This window comes from Oncorhynchus gorbuscha, linkage group LG08 (assembly GCF_021184085.1).
Source record: "Oncorhynchus gorbuscha isolate QuinsamMale2020 ecotype Even-year linkage group LG08, OgorEven_v1.0, whole genome shotgun sequence".
NCBI classification, from domain to species: Eukaryota; Metazoa; Chordata; class Actinopteri; order Salmoniformes; family Salmonidae; genus Oncorhynchus; species Oncorhynchus gorbuscha.
In genome coordinates, this window is record NC_060180.1 from 44769232 (window position 1) to 44788684 (window position 19453).

Consider the following 19453-nt stretch of genomic DNA (forward strand, 5'->3'; position numbering starts at 1 on the left):
TGGAGCTGCCTCACGCTACAGAAGCAGGAGAAAGGCTCCTGCTCATATGAGCCGTTCCGATTCGCACAAGCCAAGGTTACTTACTTACTATGGGAATAGATATCCTTGCTCAGTGGCCAGCCCAGTTGAATTAACTCATTATCAGATGACTGGGCTGGTGAGAAACACTTTGCTGAGAGGGAACAGAGGCGGATCACGTAGGAAAAAGAAAATCAGTGTTACAGCGTGATGTGACATTTAAAAGGCAACGTTCTCTCGTTGGCAGACTGCATTCACGGTAAACGCTGAATGACAGCTCAATCAGAAAAACTACCTTTCACATTTCTAGTGTGCCATCTATAACGCTGCTGCGACAGTGAATAGAGCACTTCATCTGTTTTAGTGGTAATCGCAGTCTGCATCGTTTGTTCCATTTTCCAGATTTGATTTATGGGACAGGTGGGAAACTGGGAAATATAGGAGTGTCACAGGCATCGGGTCAGATTTGACCCCTGGAAGGTTTGTGTGCTGTAAGCAACATGGTTAACACTGTATTGAAGAAAGGGTTAGTATATCTATGGGTGGCTGGATCCATGTGATGCGATTGACCATTAACACAATCCAGCAACTTGTTCATAGAAACAACAATCGGAACACATAACACCAAGCAAGGCCGGATTCATATTGAAACATCTCACCGTGTCAGGAACCAATTTTATTAATATCATTAATGTCGTCAGTGTCACTGAGATGAGTTAGTCTGTTTAAAGCAGAATTGGATGTGCATTGCCCTTTTCTTGACGAACACTCAGTTCCACAAAGCGAGGAGGAAGTGAAGGGGGGAGGAGGTGCAGTGAAGGAGGCAACGCAGGGAAAAAGACCTTCGCATGGGGAAGCTGAAACTTCCCCCTCCACTAGGATGTGATTGGTTGTAGCTTGTGCAAGATCAAGTCGAAACAGGTGTTCTGAAAACGAAGATAAGAGGGGTGTGTGTGTGTGTGTCGGGTTTGTTTCGTAAAGCCACTTCGTCAGGTTTTGATGCAATCGCCGACGTCATCGTCGTCCGAGGTCTGGCTGCTGCTGCTGGTTTCAGACTCTGAGCCCTCGTCATCTTCTAGGTGAGCCTCAGCCACACACCTCCAGGGGGTGAAGTGGAGGGTGACGCCTCGTGCGCCCCGGGGGAGGACCCCGTTTCTCTTCAGCTGGGAAGAACAAGAACCACCTGAGTCAAAACAAGAACCTAGACACTAACCTGGTTCTCATGCTATGTGCTTCACACAACTCTTCCATACGACATGGGAGTGTTGGCTACAACACATACACAGGAGCCTTTTTTACACCTTGCACTAACATGTGGTTTTCACTATCTGATCAAGTTCTGTTACGTTTACACATGGCATTAAAATGTGTCTTATTTATGACTTATGTGTCAGATTTCCTGGTCACTCCACGTATAAAAAGTATTTGAGAGATTGTTTCAAAATAATATTTTATAAATCATAAAATTAGACAATTATTTATGCCTTGACTCTGTCTTGTCAATCATTTGACTGGGCGCTATAACGATGATTTAAATGGTTTCACCATCCAGATCTTTTTACACTTGTAAGATATCCAGATACATTCCGTGCCTGACTACCTCTGGAGGGTAGTCAGAAAGATCTGATTACAATCAGTTCACAATGTCTTTTGATTGGCTACTCTACACCCATCTAAAAATGATGGCACAATCAGAATGTGGACAAAATCAGGACAAAGGACCCATGTCAGCGCCAGGTATAAACGGGAATTGGGTTACCTAAACATCCCGTTTTCATTCTGTACAACCACATGCCACTTCCTATGAAGTTGATAACAGTCTGTCATTGAAGATGCACATAACATATTGATGATATTGTAAGACTGCCACAAACTCGTACCTGTTCAGTTTTAGTCTGGAACTCTCTGAGCTCATCCTCTGTCAGGGGCAGGAAGCTGTCATCATTTTCTGGGTATTCCTGCCAGCCCATGGCTTTCAGTAATCTACAATAAAACAGCAAACACTGCTTAGCAGACTAATGGGGGGATGTGTGTGTGTGTGTGTGTGTGTGTGTGTGTGTGTGTGTGTGTGTGTGTGTGTGTGTGTGTGTGTGTGTGTGTGTGTGTGTGTGTGTGTGTGTGTGTGTCAGTCCTACCTGTGTTCTGCCTCTAGGGAGCTAGACAGGTGATCAGTGTCTGAATTGCTGAGAGAGAGGGAGTGAGGCAGGCCATTCTCATGGCAGACTCCCTGGCGGAAGGCTTTGGGCTCTGGGTTGCTGCTCTCGCCCTGAGGAGTCATTCACACCAAAGAAAAGACACCTTAATAAAAACAGGACACTTCTGCTTACATATGAACTGAACCATGTAACGTTCCGAGCCTCTGATTCATTTTCCTCAGTCAGCCTGTGAATTTACCTTCACTTGGTTTAAATGTAAGTATTTAAAGTTTTGGGCCTTTCTGTCCCACTTGGACATTTTTTTTAGGGGCGTTATGTACCTGTCCAAGAGTTCCAGGGCTGCTGCTGGAGGTCAGGTCTCCGGTGCACTCGTCCTTCAGCGTCCGCAGGAAGTCACTCTTCCGGTCTGGTCCGCGCCGCATCAGCTTTAGCCGTGACGATGGGCCAATGTCCATGGGAGGAGTCGTACTGTAGGGATGCTGCTAGACAACACAGATGTAGAGAGAGAAGAGAATGCTTAGCCCTTGCTTCTAACAGTTGTGTGAACTTTTTCTCCCTTTCAGTCTCTAGGACTGGATTTGTATGGCTTACTACAGTGCATTCAGAAAGTATTCAGACCCCAGAACAATCCAAAGTGTATTTTTGATACCGTCGCAAAGCTAACTAAAAAGTAGCATTCCCCAAGAGAGGATGGCTTTCAAATTCTTTGACGAAATGATCAGGATCATTGGAAAGCAAATTACTCCTCTTCAAATCTGCATTTTTCTCCAAAGCTCAGTTGTCCTGAATCTGCACAACACTACCAGGACCTAGGATTGGAGACACTCAAGGTTTTTTAATCCTACATCTCGACACATTCATGAAAATATTCATGGCCTCTAAAACTTCAAGCTGCATACTGGACCCTATTCCAACTAAACTACTGAAAGAGCTGCTTCCTGTGCTTGGCCCTGCTAGGTTGAACATAATAAAGGGCTCCCTATCCACCAGATGTGTACCAAACTCACTAAAAGTGCCAGTAATAAAGCCTCTCTTGAAAAAACCAAGCCTTGACCTAGAAAACATAAAAAACGATCGGCTTATACCGAATCTTCCATTCCTCTCAAAAAAATGTGAAAAAGCTGTACTCACTGCCTTCCTGAAGAAAAACAATGTATACAAAACGCTTCAGTCTGGTTTTAGACCCCATCATAGCACTGAGACTGCACTCGTGAAGGTGGTAAATGACCTTTTAATGGCGTCAGACCAAGGCTCTGCATCTGTCCTCATGCTCCTAGACTAGAGGTCGACCGATTAATTAGGGCCGATTTCACGTTTTCATAACAACAATCTGTATTTTTGGGGCGGCGATTTGACGATTTTTTACATTTATTTTTTTATACCTTTATTTAACTAGGCAAGTCAGTTAAGAACACATTCTTATTTTCAATGACGGCCGAGGAACAGTGGGTTAACTGCCTCATTCAGGGGCAGAACGACAGATTTTCACCGTGTCAGCTTGGGGGATCCAGCCCGGCCAAACTGAGCAATCAGGGGAAAAGGGCCTTGGTCAGGGAGGTGACCAAGAACCCGATGGTCACTCTAACAAAGCTCCAGAGTTCTTCTGTGGAGATGGGAGAAACTTCCAGAAGGACAACCATCTCTGTAGCACTCCACCAATCAGGTCTTTATGGTAGAGTGGCCTGATGGCCACAACACCTCAGTAAAAGGCACATTACAGCCCGCTTGGAGTTCACCAAAAGGACTCTCAGAACACATGAAACAAGATTTGCTGGTCTGATGAAACCAAGATTGAACTCTTTAGCCTGGATGCCAAGTGTCACTTTATGGAGGAAACCTGGCACCATACCTACGGTGAAGCATGGGGGCAGCATCATGCTTTGGGGGATGGTTTTCAGCAGCAGGGACTGGGAGACTAGTCAGGATCGAGGGAAAGGTGAACGGAGAAATCCTTCATGAAAACCTGCTCCAGAGCGCTCAGGACCTCAGACTGGAGTGGAGGTTCACCTTCCAACAGGACAACGACCCTAAGCACACCGCCAAGACAATGCAGGAGTGGCTTTGGGACAAGTCTGAATGTTCTTAAGTGGCCCAGCCAGAGTCTGGAATTGAAACCGATTGAACATCTCTGGAGAGACCTGAAAATAGCTGTGCAGATATGCTCTCCATCCAACCTGACAGAGCTTGAGAGGATCTGCAGAAAAGAATGGGAGAAACTCCCCAAATGTAGATGGGGCAAGATTGTAGAATCATACCAAAGAAGACTCAAGGCTGTAATCGCTGCCAAAGGTGCTTCATCAAAGTACTGAGTAAAGGTTCTGAATACTTATGTAAATTCATATTTACTTTATTTTTAATACACTTGCAAAAAATTCATAAAACCTGTTTTGCTTTGTCATTATGGGGTATTGTGCGTAGATTGATGACGGGAAAAAACAATTTAATACATTTTATAATGAGGCTGTAACGTACCAAAATGTTAAGGAGTCTGAATACTTTCTGAATGTACTGTACATATAAAGTGGGTGATCAATTAGCTTAATTTCTCAGATCAAATAAAATGTCAACAAAATAATGTTACAGGAATGCTAATTTAATCAATTTCAGAATAAGGCTGTAATGTAAAACAAAATGTGGAAAAAGTACTTTCCGAATCCACTCTGAACCCTTTCATGCGTGTTAGGTGTCTGTAGAGCTGCCCTCACCTCTTTGGGGGTGTTGTGGCTTTGTAGCTGGGTGGCAGAGGCATAGGGTTTGGCTGCAGACACAGGACTGGTGAAGACAGAGTCTCGTCCTGACAAGTGGAGGCCAGGCTTAATGGAGTCCCTCCCACTCGGCTTCCACTGGTAGGGTTTGGTGGTCACCAGGGCAGGCTTGGGCACCAGGTTCTTGTAGACAGAGTGGGTGGAACTGGCAATGGTGGGCAGGGTTTTACTGCTGTTGATGGGTGGGGCTCCGGAGCTGGCAAAGCTGGCAGAGAACGCAGTGCATCCTGGGTCCTCTTTGGAAACTTTCTTGATCACCAGCATCTTAGACACCATCTGCTTTCCACTAGGAGGGTTCTCTGGAGATAAGGGAAGCAAGAACTTGTTAGAGGGTAAGGACATGGAGATAAGGGAATGGTCTGAACTTTGAAGATGTTACTGATGTCAGCTTTCTAATGTCGAAATCAATCAATTACCCCATACTCCAGCGCGAGGAGCCACTGGCCTCGTCTGGTTTCCAGACTTTCCAGTTGTTTCAGGGTTAAGGGAGGGCTGGGAGAAAAAACATTAAACATGATTTGTTATTATTCATTATATTGAAGTCTGTATATACTGTATATTTGCCATGATGTTTTATGTTTACCTGTACCAATCCAGACATTTTCTCCCCCTAGGTCTCAATGTCACTATGCCTATTGACCCCTTTTTTAACTAACTATTTTTCACGGACTCTATGCACACACTGGACTCCACCCACACACCCACCAACACACACACACACTCACCACATATACAGTGCCTTCAGAAAGTATTCATACCCCTTGACTTATTCTAAAATGCTTTGTTTTACAGCCAGAACTCAAAAAGGATGAATAATCTTTTTTTCCACATACACACAATACCCATAATGACAAAGCGAAAATATGTTTGTAGAAATGTTTGTACATTTATTGTAAATTGAATACAGAAATATCTAATTTGCTTAAGTATTCACACCCGAGTCTATACATGTTAGAATTACCTTTGGCAGCGATTACAGCTGTGAGTCTACCTGGGTAAGTATCTAAGAGCTTTGCACACCTGGATTGTACAATATTTGCACATTATTATTTTTAAACTATTAAAGTTTAAAGTTTAAGTTGGTTGTTGATCATTGCTAGGCAGCCATTTTCAAGTCTTGCCATAGATTTTCAAGCCGATTGAATTACAAACCGTAACCACGCAACTCAAGAACATTATTGTTATTGTCCTGCTGAAATATGAATTTGTCTCCCAGTGTTTTTTGGAAAGCAGACTGGACCATGTTTTCCTCTAGGACTTTGCCTGGGCTTAGCTCTATTCTGTGTATTTTTATCCTAAAAAAACTCCCTAGCCCTTGCCGATGACAAGCCTACCCATAACATGATGCAGCCACCACCATACTTGAAAATATGAAGTGATGTGTTGGATTTCCCCCAAACATAAACACTTTATATTCAGGAAATTAAGTTCATTGCTTTGCCACATTTTTACTTCAGTACCTTGTTGCAAACAGGATGCATGTTTTGGGATATTTGTATTCTGTACAAGCTTCCTTCTTTTCACGAGTGGCACAGCGGTCTAAGGCACTGCATCTCAGTGCAAGAGGCGTCACTACAGTCCCTGGTTCGTATCCAGGCTGTATTACATCCGGCCGTGATTGGGAGTCCCATAGGGCGGCGCCGTCTGGGTTTGGCCGTCATTGTAAATAATAATTTGTTCTTAACTGACTTGCCTAGTTAAATGAAGGTTACACACATTCCCTCAGTCATTTAGGTTAGTATTGTGGAGAAAGTAGAGTGTTGTTGATCCATCCTCAGTTTTCTATCACAGCCATTACACTAACTGTTTTAAAGTCACCATTGACCATTTCTGAGGTAGGACACCTTTGTAGTGATTGGGTGTATTGATACCCCATCCAAAGTGTAATTAATAACTTCACCATACTCAAACAGATATTTAATGTCTTATTTTTTATATTTTTTACCCATCTACCAATAGGTCTTACCCAGGTAGACTCACAGCTGGTCTTGTAGCCCATTCCAGCCTTGTGTAGGTCTACAATCTTGTCCCTGACATCCTTGGAGAGCTCTTTGGTCTTGGCTATCTATGGTGGAGAGTTTGGAATCTGATTGATTGCTTTCTGTAGACAGGTGTCTTTCGTACAGGTAACAAACTGAGATTAGGAGCACTCCCTTTAAGAGTGTGCTCCTAATCTCAGCTCGTTACCTGTATAAAAGACACCTGGGGGCCAGAAATCTTTCTGAATGAGAGACTGTTCAAATAAACCTACCATTAAAATTATAGACTGATCATTTCTTTGTCAGTGGGCAAACATACAAAATCAGCAGGGGATCAAATGTTTGTATCCCTCACTGTATTTACTCCTGAATGTATTTAGGCGTGCCATAACAAATGGCTTGAATACTTATTGACTCAAGTAATTTTCATTTTTTTAAACTAATTTCTAAAAGTGTCTAAAAACAGAATTGCACTTTGACATTATAGAGTATTGTGTGTAGGCCAGTTTCACAAAATCTCATTTGAATATATTTTAAAATCAGGCTGTAACATAACAAAATGTGGAAAAAGTTAAGGGGTGTGAAAACTTTCTGAAGGCACTGTAGGCTGCAGCTACCGTGCATTTGGAAACTATTCAGACCCCTTGACTTTTCCCACATTTTGTTAAGTTACAGCTTTATAAAATTGGATTAAAAATTGTAAAACAAATCCTCAATATACACACAATAACCCATAACTCCAAAGCAAAAACAGGTTTGTAGAAATGTTTACAAATGTATTAAAAAATAAATAAATTGGAAAAGGTCAAGGGAAAAAGGTCAATACACTGTACTGCTCCACATACACTTCTGCTAGAGCTCAGTCTATGAGTTGTTGCCTAGTCCTGTTGCCTAGTCACTTTACCCCTACCTATATGTACATAGCTACCTCGTACCCCTGCACATCTACTTGCCGCACTGGTAGACTATTTGGGTGCTTTTTCAAATCGAGATTCTGCTGTGAGTGTAATTGACTCCAGTGAGTTAAATTTGCCGCAATGAGTGTAATCTTCTCAATATTAGGAGTTGAGAAATAAAGTTGACATTAGAAATATATTATTCTCTTTCATACTGTAGGTATGTAATTCCAAATTCATTTATTCTGTTGTTTCTAGCGATATTCATAAAAACATTGAAATAAAATAAATATATAGAAATGTATATATACAGTACTAGTCAAAGGTTTTGAAACATCTACTCATTCCAGGGTTTTTCTTTATTTTTTACTATTTTCTACATTGAAACATAATAGTGAAGACATCTAAACTATGAAATAATCCATATGGAATCATGTAGTAATCAAAAAAGTGTTGAACAAATCAAAATATATTTTATATTCTTCAAAGTAGCCACCCTTTAGCCCTGATGACAGCTTTGCACACTCTTCGCATTCTTTCAACCAGCTTCATGAGGTAGTCACTTGGAATGCATTTAAATTAACAGGTGTGCCTTGTTAAAAGTTAATTTGTGGAATTATATTCCTTCTTAATGCGTTTGAGTCAATCACTTGTGTTGTGACAAGGTAGGGGTGGTTTACCGAGCCATATTTGGTAAAATACCAAGTCCATATTATGGCAAGAACAGCTCAAATAAGCAAAGAGAAACGATAGTCCATCATTACTTTAAGATATGAATGTCAGTCAATCCGGAAAATGTCAAGAACTTTGAAAGTTTCTTCAAGTCCAGTCGCAAAAACCATCAAGCGCTATGATGAAACTGGCTCCCATGAGGACCGCCACAGGAAAGGAAGACCCAGAGTTACCTCTGCTACAGAGGATAAGTTCATTAGAGTTACCAGCCTGAGAAATCGTCTGCACCTCAGATTGCAGCCCAAATAAATACTTCAAGTAACAGACATTTCACATATCAACTGTTCAGAGCAGACTGCGTGAATCAGCCCTTCATCGACAAATTGCTGCAAAGAAACCACTACTAAAGGACACCAATAAGAAGAAGAGACTTGCTTGGGCCAAGAAACATAAGCAATGGACAGTAGACCGGTGGAAATTTGAGATTTTTGGTTCCAACCACCGTGTATTTGTGAGACAGAGTAGGTGAACGGATTATCTCTGCATGTGTAGTTCACACCGTGAAGCATGGAGGATGAGGTGTGATGGTGTTGGGGTGCTTTGCTGGTGACACTGTGATTTATTTAGAATTCAAGGCACACTTAACCAGCATGGCTACCACAGCATTCTGCAGTGATACGCCATCCCATCTGGTTTGCGCTTAGTGGGAGTATCGTTTGTTTTTCAACAGGACAATGACCCAACACACCTCCAGGCGGTGTAAGGGCTATTTGACCAAGGAGAGTTACCCAACCTCAACCCAATTGAAATGGTTTGGGATGAGTTAGACCACAGAGTGAAGGAAAAGCAGCCAAGAAGTGCTCAGCATATGTGGGAACTCCTTCAAGACTGTTGGAAAAGCATTCCAGGTGAAGCTGGTTGAGAGAATGCCAAGAGTATGCAAAGCTGTCATCAAGGCGAAGTGTGGCCACTTAAAATATTTTTGAAACCACGTAATGCAGAACCATTTCTACTGTTCAAGTTTGCAGTTGTTGATTCTGAGATGACCATGCCTCTGAGTGACACTGATGAAAGAGATGGAGGGTGCAGCTTCCCATTTGACATAATGGGAAGGCTCCTTTATCATAATATGATTTTACCGTGAAAATATTGTGAAACACTATATTTCAATTATTACTGCAGATATATTATGGACATTTTCTGAAATTACAAAGCAAAAATTCTACATGTAGCTCCTGTAATGCCTTTGCTAACTTTGCTTAAAATGATACAGTGTGTTCAGAGGGGTTCGAGAATGAGATTACTACTCACAAAGTCCTCTTCCACAAATTTCAGCTTGTCCTCCCCGCTGCGTTCCTCATTGGGGAACTTGTCCTGGTAGGGGGTCCCGGGGGCACCCTTGCGGGGATGGAAGTTGCCGTTGCGCTGCCGGTGCCCCCCCTGCCTGTCCCTGTCCCCACCTCCGGGCCCGGTGCGTTTGGTGTGGCGCCCCTGGTGGTGGTGCCCGTCCTGCACCCCCCTTGGTGCCCCGTGCCATGTGGGAGGAGCCTCCTTCCAGCAGGGCACACCCGCCAGGCCACCATGCCCCCCCTTTGCCACCCCAGAGTCCACAGAGTCATGCCTTAGGAGGAGAGAAGGCTGCTGCCACCCATCACCTACAGACCCAGAGAGGAACATAGACGGGTTAATACTATGTAACACAAAACAAACACTGGTCTTATATGCGAGCTGTCAACATACTAGAGGTGAAAATACGTTTTTGGGGGCGCACAGGGGGTTAGGATCATCAGGGTTACCTGCGGGGGAGTGCAGGGGCCCGTTGTTGAAGAAGCCGTCGGAGGAGTTGTGTCTGCGGCGGCTCACAGCAGCACGGCTGTTCCGGTGGTAATGGGGGTTGCCATGCTTCTCGAGGCTGGCTGCAGGGGACTGGACACAAAAAAAAGTCAGTGAAGTAAAATCCATCTGTTCCCAGATAATAACTCTAGTCCTCTAGTATCTACACACACACACACACACACACACACACACACACACACACACACACACACACACACACACACACACACACACACACACACACACACACACACACACACACACACACACACACACACACACACACACACACACACACACACACACACTTTCAGGGGTGGGAAACAGGAAGCCATCTCCCACACCAAACTCTACACATATTATCTGATTTCGTTAGCAGCAGAATATCACACGGAAACATAATACACATATCTATGTAATATACAGTAACGTAGACCTTAAGCAGCTTAGGTTTGGTGTTTATGTAATAACTTGGTGTAGTCCATTAGTCACCACTATCAGATTGATCTTACTGGACTGCCACTGACCAAGGTTGAGGTCTGTGTCCACACCACAGACAAGTAATTTGGATGGTACACCCTGAAAGTCACCTGGTATAGGCTACACCCGGTCTACGCCAAGCTCTTGCTTAGAGTACAAAAACACAGATCTCATTTAGCTACAGAGCTGAATCTCAACCATGTGTCTAGTAGCTCCAAGAGCAAGACAACACCACACCGAGCTCTCCTGCCTTTCACACTTACACGCATTTATCTTTCCTTTTCTAGTGCTTTCACTTACCACACTAAGAAAACACATTTCTATCACAGAGCCTGGAAGATAGGCACTCGTTGAGGAACAAATATCTCTGGTACACAGTATTCACTGATTCAATGCCACTTACTTGCGTTTCTCCTGTCTGTTTCCCCTCAGTACACACAGTATCTTTCCTGAACCCTGTGCTGATTGCAGTCAGTCTGCCCACGATCGGCCTGCCCCTGGCTGCACGCCCGCACGTACACACACACAGGAGCTCACCTTGGCAGGCTGGGGCGTGGAGAAGTTAAGCCAGGCAGGGACAAAGTCATGCTGCGCCATTTAGGTCCAGTGTCTCCAGTCAGTGGATCGAGGCATCAAACCTCATGGCAAAGATCTGACAGAGAAAGATTAATGAGAAATCTTAGACTTTGGGAAAAAGAAACAACACATTGTTGCATAAAACGTATCATTATTACCCCAGAGTCTTTGGCTCTGAAGTCCTCTCCTCCTCCCGGTCTCTCCCTCCTCTGCGGGCTTATTCTCTCTGGCCCGCTCACAGGCACACCACTGGTCTTAGACTCAGAGTGTGTGATGGGGAGCAGCACCCCACTGCCGAGCCCTCCTCCTCCAGGACAGAACAGCCCCTTTCCCCAGACGCAGACCCTGTCGTCCAGGGTGAAGTGTTGGGAGACGGGTCACAGGGTTCTGAGATGATCTGGAATGGTGATCCAGAGGCCTGGGGTTGATTCAAGGGTTCGTTACCCTGGAGGGGATTTGATGGCTGTGGACTTCCCAAACAATTTTAACACATGGTTTGAGCTGGGGAAGTTGCGTGTGGCAGTTTTTTTGGGAGCGCTGTTACCCCCACCCCCCCCAATTCTTCCTGATCACTCTACTGAAGCAGGTAGGATTCTTTGTCAGGGGCAGAGACACAAAGTCAGCTTGATCTTTGTTGTGAAACTGAAGGTTCTGATTGGCGGGCTCAGTAGTTTGGAAGGTGAATTGTCCAATGGGAGAGGCAGCTGCAGGTTGTCTGGTGAGATTTGACACTCTGGGGTATTGATCCCGGTCAATGTGAACAGGATAGTTCCACAATGACATCAGAAGAGGGGTGGAAGGAGGTTCTAGCTCTTCTCCCACCACTATGAGTGCCAGCTCTTAGACCAAGACTCACCTTTTACAGAGTCATTTTAAGCTCTACCCAAACATATGCAGAAAATAAATTGATTCAGAGAAAGTATTTTTTATTCCAATGGTTACTGAAAACCACAGCTCACCTCATTAAACTGGTGAAAAGGCTGTCCAGGGTTGAAGGGAAAAAAGGTGTCTAGTATTAAAGTCACATGACAGTAAAGGCAGTAGAATCCACTGTTACATTTCTGACATCTTCAATCGAGGTCAGTGAAATTTTGATACTGCAGAACAATGCATTATAATGCTGTTTTTCAGTGCATGCTAAAGACAATGGTGCCTAAATGGCTGGTTAGACCTGTTGCTTTCTTCATCCGTCTTATTATATCTGTATCTGTTAACTGCCGGTAGAATAATCCGTGGTTGTGCAGTTGCAGGAGGAGAGTGCAATAGTTCAGATTTCATAGATGAGTGAGCTTTTAGACGATATAACAGCAATCTCTTACAAGCACAATGCCCTGTGTCACAACACACCTGGGACTCCTTTGTTGAAATATAAAAATACACTTTCCCATAAATGAGGGAACCTCAAGTGGAAAAACACAAATGTCTTCCTTCAAAGCAAAAGAAAGCGTAGGAACATATGGAGAATGTCACAGATAATTTGTCAACGTAATCATTTTGTTGAAGATTCTGAGCTTTTCACAACACAAAAGACAGGTGCTATGCAGTTAATCCAAGTATTTTCAGTCCTCTTGTAGTGTTGCTTTCACATGCACTTCTGCAGACCCAACCTGCAACTTCTGCAGACCCAACCTGCAACTTCTGCAGACCCAACCTGCAACTTCTGCAGACCCAACCTGCAACTTCTGCAGACCCAACCTGCAACTTCTGCAGACCCAACCTGCAACTTCTGCAGACCCAACCTGCAAAAAGAAAACAGAAATAGCGTTAGTTCAGAAACCGACAACAAATACTTTTGAATCTCAGGCACACCGGTAAGGTTGGCCATATGCATTACATCGCCTCAGCCTATAAGTTTCTTCAGTCATGTTTACGGCACAGTGTACTAGCCCAGACGCTCGGCCTGAACATTAACATGCATCGCTTGCAGTATGGTTTCGGAAGGTTTAAGGACCATATCTTTCATATCAGCTAGAAATCATTTTCTAAAAACAAAAAAGTTCAATTGATACACACCTTGATAGGGTTAGTGTTCCCACACTACCATATCTCCATGTTACAGCGCCAAACACCTGTGTGTAAGCATAACTCGGAAAAGTGTAGCTTCGTTGGATGGAGGCACCCATAGCTGTATGGATCTGTGCAAACCTCCTGCAGTAAGTATCTTTTTTTATTGAAGGATTCTTTCTCGCTGATGAAAGAGAAAGGCCATATGTTTTGAAAGCCATATCGCAAGTGATGACTATTGACGTTTCTAAATGTTAAAATAGTGTAGGGATTGTAGTTCACGAGGCAGTTGTGGGTGAAGCTAATGGCTGAGATGTGTTGGGAGAAGGCAGAATTCTGCCTGGAGTTTGATAGCTAAGTTGGTATTGCATGTCAAATTTGATGAAACGTGCTCCCAGAATATCTTTGATAAACCCACAAACAGAAAGCAAGCATGTTGCAATGGTGCTAAAAAAAAACACACACACACACAATCAAAGCCATGTTATACTCAGCTTTCTCCCTTATATAACTGCAAGCTTTGATCAAATATGTATACCAGTCTAAAAATACTCTAGACCTAAACACTCAGCTCCTAATCTAAATAAGGCACAGTGAGTGACTGTGTTCTAAACTGCTAGCTAAGTCCTGCGAACCACAGCATGTCATCATGAGTGACCGAGGCTGCAGTACTTCCTGAAGACAAATCAATAAACATCCTGTATAGCACTGTGATATGTTGCCCAATGGCTTCCACGGTGTATTAAGTGGACCAAGTTATTACTCTAATTGCAAAGTAAAATTGCTTGAGAGCAATTGATGAAGCACTGCCAGCTGTGAAGGACACATTCAGTGATGCACCAATTCACAATCACTAGAGTAACTTTTGACTTGAAGCAATGGAGTGTCTTAATTAACATGTGTCGACAAGATCTAAATTCTTGACAGCAAGTTGACAACTGATTTGGTCCGATCCTGAAAGCAAAAACGTTGATCACTGCTAAATAATTAGCTATTTAGTTCCCTTAACTTTTTGTAACGTTCACCAAGTTGTTAGCGAGCTACAGAAACGTTAGAAGCTAGCAAGTAAACTAGCTAGCTAAATATCTAATGTTAGTTAGCTACATTAGCTTGCACAACTACTACTCAGTCCCGAACTACTGTTAAAGACATACCATATAGTTATGCAACAGAGTAACTTAAATTGTTTATAATATTGCGGTCACATTTCTGCAAATAGAGGTAAACAGACCTTCGTTAGAACAAGACGGTTTCAAAATGGCTACCTTTAGCCCACACGGGGATTCGCATGTTAGCTAGTTAGCTTGCTATATTTGATATGATGATGGCAAAACATACCTGCAAGACGTTCATCAATAAATATTATACAAAATATATTTAGACGTAATATTCCATCGATGATTAGCATTGAAATACTTTCTTCCTGTTATGTGCCTCTAGATGAAGAGGCGTTCTGGTGTTTGTTTGGGTTTTTGGAGCGCGTTTGCGCAGCTTACTGGGGGTACGTTCAAGTACTTGAAAATAATATTGCCGCCTGGCGCGTTGCATGGTGTGTTTCAAAGTGAACATGAGCGTGGAAAAAAAGTTAAACAAATAAAAACGGTGATGCAGCTTAGAAACAAACTAGAGTTACATCGAAATTGCCCGTTTACACTAACTAGTACAACAAAAACAAAATACTAGCTACATATTTGTGATATTGAACGCTACTCACTAGCTCCCAGACGCTCTATTAATCAAACCTTGTGGACATCGAACTTTCGCCAGACACTGTGAATCGAGAAAACGACCTTGCACACCCCTGCTATGGCTAACTTTTAAGTGGACTGTACCGCGTGAAGATCAAGGGTAAAACGGATCATATATATTTCTAAACGTTATAAAATTAAATTGGCAAATGCTTTTGTTATAACACATCTATTATTGTGGGTAGCTAACGCGTTAGCTAATGCTGAAGAGGTCAAAGCTAACCAACAGAGCTAACTAACTAAACCAACTTGATTTTGTAAAATATGGCATTACGAAATGCGTATTAATGTATGCCAATCACATGTGAAACTGGCTTTACATTCCTTATGTTCTCAAATGTGCATGCGCCTCTTTTCCTTTCAGATTGAAAATGTTCTCATTTGCATTGAAAAGGCACTTCAATCCCTGTGTGGTAAGAATACACATTACATCAGTTATGTGACGCCATAATATTGGTCTATCTTTTGTCCATTTGATATCTTTTGTCCATTTGATCTAGAACAAATAGCCAAAAACATCTGGGTTATCTGTACCAGAATAGAGGCACAGATCATGTAAAACCCTACTGAGAAATGCATTTGCAATTGTCTTTATTCTTAGGGTCCATCATGGCGATCTCTGCAGTGGGTACTCAGTGGGTCCAGCTGCATGGTGAAGAGGGAATGTTTTTACACCAGTTCCAACCCCTTGTTGTCTCCACAAGTTCCCACGGCAATGTCACTACTGTCCCCGAGACTAGCCTCCTCCAGGCTTCTGAGCCTCAGGTCCCTAAGCTTCTCTGCCTCTTTGCTCTGCCAGGGTCACCCCGTGCCCACGGCCCCTGGGAGAAGACAGGAGAACCAACAGCGCCTCAGCATGAAAGCTCTGGCCTATGCGCCCAAGCCTGCTTTGTACCTCGGCTTCTCCGGCCTCCTTCCATTCCTAGGTGCCCCCCTCCTGATGGCTGTGACCCAGTCCTACCTCCCTGAGGTGGCCTACGCCCAGGTGGTCTACGGGGCTTCAATCATGTCCTTCCTGGGTGGGGCCCGCTGGGGCTTTGCCCTGCCTGAGGGGAGCCCTGCCCAGCCCGACTGGATGAACCTTGGCAACAGTGTGGTGCCCTCCCTGCTGGCCTGGCTGGCTCTGCTCTGCAGAGACAACATCACAGAGGGAGCCCTTGTGGTCATCATGGGGCTGGGCCTGGCCCTGCACTATGACCTCACACTGCTGCCTGGTTACCCCGGCTGGTTCAAAGCCATGAGAATCATACTCACTCTGGTGGCTACCTTTTCCCTGGTGGCCACACTGACATTGCAGAAGATGTGCCCGGAGAAGAAGATCAAGGCACAAGATAATTGACTAGGTCATTACTAAGGGATATTAAAGTGAGCACTTGAAAGCTAAATTCTCTCATTGTGAACAGTGGAACTGACACTTGTGGGATTTGTTCAGTAGGAGCAAACAGGGAGAAAACATTTTTTTTTAAATGGAAATGGTGCGACGCAACAAACCTTTCCAATAAAATACATTTTCACTGGATTTCCTTTTAATCAATGTGCTACTTAGACACTTCTGTACCTCAACAGGTGAGTGGTGAAATACAATTTCACGTTGTAATCTAGTGCCGCTGCTGAAATGAAGGTGATACAAGCTCATTCCATCCAAGGGGACATTTCTCAGTGTTTTAAAATGGTGACTACTGTGTACAGACTAAAAAGGCACTGATATTTACAGTGGTGTTATATGGCTGCATTTCAGTCAATGAGCCATATTAAACAAATACTGAGTGCAACAGTTGTACTAGAGTAATTGCAACTTAAAACATCAACTTTTAGTGATCGTTTAACAAATGCCATAAGCACAGCAGAATGTTACTGTAAGGTTAGCATTTCCAACCATAAGAGTTTGACATGAGGACCACAAGTAACATTTTGCTCATAGTAGCTTCTGCTTCTGTCATCAAGTGCAGTACAAGGTTTTAATACAACTCTGTGTAGACACATGAAGCCCATTGCACTAGCAGTCAGTCTACCTTCAGTCGACATGGATAATGGACAACTCCCATGTAAGTTAATAGTTTTGGTGTTAATTTGAAATGTGACACTCAAAGTGCACAGGTTGAAACAATTGATAGGATATCAGTGACAGACAGCTATCCCATTCTCAATCAAATCAAATCAAATGTATTTATATAGCCCTTCGTACATCAGCTGATATCTCAAAGTGCTGTACAGAAACCCAGCCTAAAACCCCAAACGGCAAACAATGCAGGTGTAAAAACACGGTGGCTAGGAAAAACTCCCTAGAAAGGCCAAAACCTAGGAAGAAACCTAGAGAGGAACCGGGCTATGTGGGGTGGCCAGTCCTCTTCTGGCTGTGCCGGGTAGAGATTATAACAGAACATGACCAAGATGTTCAAATGTTCATAAATGACCAGCATGGTCGAATAATAATAAGGCAGAACAGTTGAAACTGGAGCAGCAGCACAGTCAGGTGGACTGGGGACAGCAAGGAGCCATCATGTCAGGTAGTCCTGGGGCATGGTCCTAGGGCTCAGGTCCTCCGAGAGAGAGAAAGAAAGAAAGAGAGAATTAGAGAGAGCATATGTGGGGTGCCCAGTCCTCTTCTGGCTGTGCCGGGTGGAGATTATAACAGAACGTGGCCAAGATGTTCAAATGTTCATAAATGACCAGCATGGTTGCATAATAGTAAGGCAGAACAGTTGAAACTGGAGCAGCAGCATGGCCAGGTGGACTGGGGACAGCAAGGAGTCATCATGTCAGGTAGTCCTGGGACATGGTCCTAGGGCCCAGGCCAGTTGAAACTGGAGCAGCAGCATGGCCAGGTGGACTGGGGACAGCAAGGAGTCATCATGTCAGGTAGTCCTGGGGCATGGTCCTAGGGCTCAGGTCCTCCGAGAGAGAGAAAGAAAGAGAGGAGAGAATTAGAGAACGCACACTTAGATTCACACAGGACACCGAATAGGACAGGAGAAGTACTCCAGATATAACAAACTGACCCTAGCCCCCCCGACACATAAACTACTGCAGCATAAATACTGGAGGCTGAGACAGGAGGGGTCAGGAGACACTGTGGCCCCATCCGAGGACACCCCCGGACAGGGCCAAACAGGAAGGATATAACCCCACCCACTTTGCCAAAGCACAGCCCCCACACCACTAGAGGGATATCTTCAACCACCAACTTACCATCCTGAGACAAGGCCGAGTGTAGCCCACAAAGATCTCCGCCACGGTACAACCCAAGGGGGGGGCGCCAACCCAGACAGGCTGACCACAACAGTGAATCAACCCACCCAGGTGACGCACTCCCCCCAGGGACGGCATGATAGAGCCCCAGCAAGCCAGTGACTCAGCCCCCGTAACAGGGTTAGAGGCAGAGAATCCCAGTGGAAAGAGGGGAACCGGCCAGGCAGAGACAGCAAGGGCGGTTCGTTGCTCCAGAGCCTTTCCGTTCACCTTCCCACTCCTGGGCCAGACTACACTCAATCATATGACCCACTGAAGAGATGAGTCTTCAGTAAAGACTTAAAGGTTGAGACCGAGTCTGCGTCTTTGACATGGGTAGGCAGACCGTTCCATAAAAATGGAGCTCTATAGGAGAAAGCCCTGCCTCCAGATGTTTGCTTAGAAATTCTAGGGACAATTAGGAGGCCTGCGTCTTGTGACCGTAGCGTACGTGTAGGTATGTACGGCAGGACCAAATCAGAGAGGTAGGTAGGAGCAAGCCCATGTAATGCTTTGTAGGTTAGCAGTAAAACCTAGAAATCAGCCCTTGCTTTGACAGGAAGCCAGTGTAGAGAGGCTAGCACTGGAGTAATATGATCAAATTCTTTGGTTCTAGTCAGGATTCTAGCAGCCGTATTTAGCACTAACTGAAGTTTATTTAGTGCTTTATCCGGGTAGCCGGAAAATAGAGCATTGCAGTAGTCTAACCTAGAAGTGACAAAAGCATGGATTAATTTTTCTGCATCATTTTTGGACAGAAAGTTTCTGATTTTTGCAATGTTACGTAGATGGAAAAAAGCTGTCCTCGAAATGGTCTTGATATGTTCTTCAAAAGAGAGATCAGGGTCCAGAGTAACGCCGAGGTCCTTCACAGTTTTATTTGAGACGACTGTACAACCATTAAGATTAATTGTCAGATTCAACAGAAGATCTCTTTGTTTCTTGGGACCTAGAACAAGCATCTCTGTCAATAACGGACAAACATCCTTTACACTTATGTAAAAACGTAATGTTCCTGAAAGTACCAATGTTTAAGTCCACACAAATTCGTAGAGAAAATACAGTAAACAATGAAAGCTATTTACCCTCCAGAAA

General features: G+C 43.9%; 2 protein-coding genes across 4 annotated transcripts; one reads left to right on the top strand and one right to left on the bottom strand.

Annotated features, from left to right (window-relative positions):
- Positions 1–657: 657 nt before the first annotated feature.
- LOC124041703 (vasculin-like protein 1) lies at positions 658–15068 on the bottom strand. 3 transcript variants are annotated; one of them, XM_046359596.1, is made up of 12 exons: positions 14721–15068; positions 13030–13117; positions 11537–12985; positions 11340–11454; positions 10283–10412; positions 9798–10141; positions 5356–5431; positions 4880–5238; positions 2495–2656; positions 2154–2284; positions 1899–2001; positions 658–1181 (listed from the first exon to the last, which is right to left on the bottom strand). In XM_046359596.1, the coding sequence occupies exons 4-12, from the start codon at positions 11397–11399 to the stop codon at positions 1008–1010; spliced, it is 1539 nt and encodes a 512-aa protein (XP_046215552.1). In that variant the 5' UTR covers positions 11400–11454; positions 11537–12985; positions 13030–13117; positions 14721–15068; the 3' UTR covers positions 658–1007. The 3 variants fall into 3 exon arrangements, with proteins under 3 accessions (XP_046215552.1, XP_046215551.1, XP_046215553.1); XM_046359595.1 differs by having other exon boundaries at positions 11537–13117; XM_046359597.1 differs by having other exon boundaries at positions 2495–2653; positions 11537–13117; positions 14721–15065.
- Positions 14940–16649, top strand: LOC124041704 (transmembrane protein 69-like). Its single transcript, XM_046359599.1, has 3 exons — positions 14940–15230; positions 15495–15543; positions 15732–16649. The coding sequence occupies exons 2-3, from the start codon at positions 15502–15504 to the stop codon at positions 16467–16469; spliced, it is 780 nt and encodes a 259-aa protein (XP_046215555.1). The 5' UTR covers positions 14940–15230; positions 15495–15501; the 3' UTR covers positions 16470–16649.
- Positions 16650–19453: the final 2804 nt, after the last annotated feature.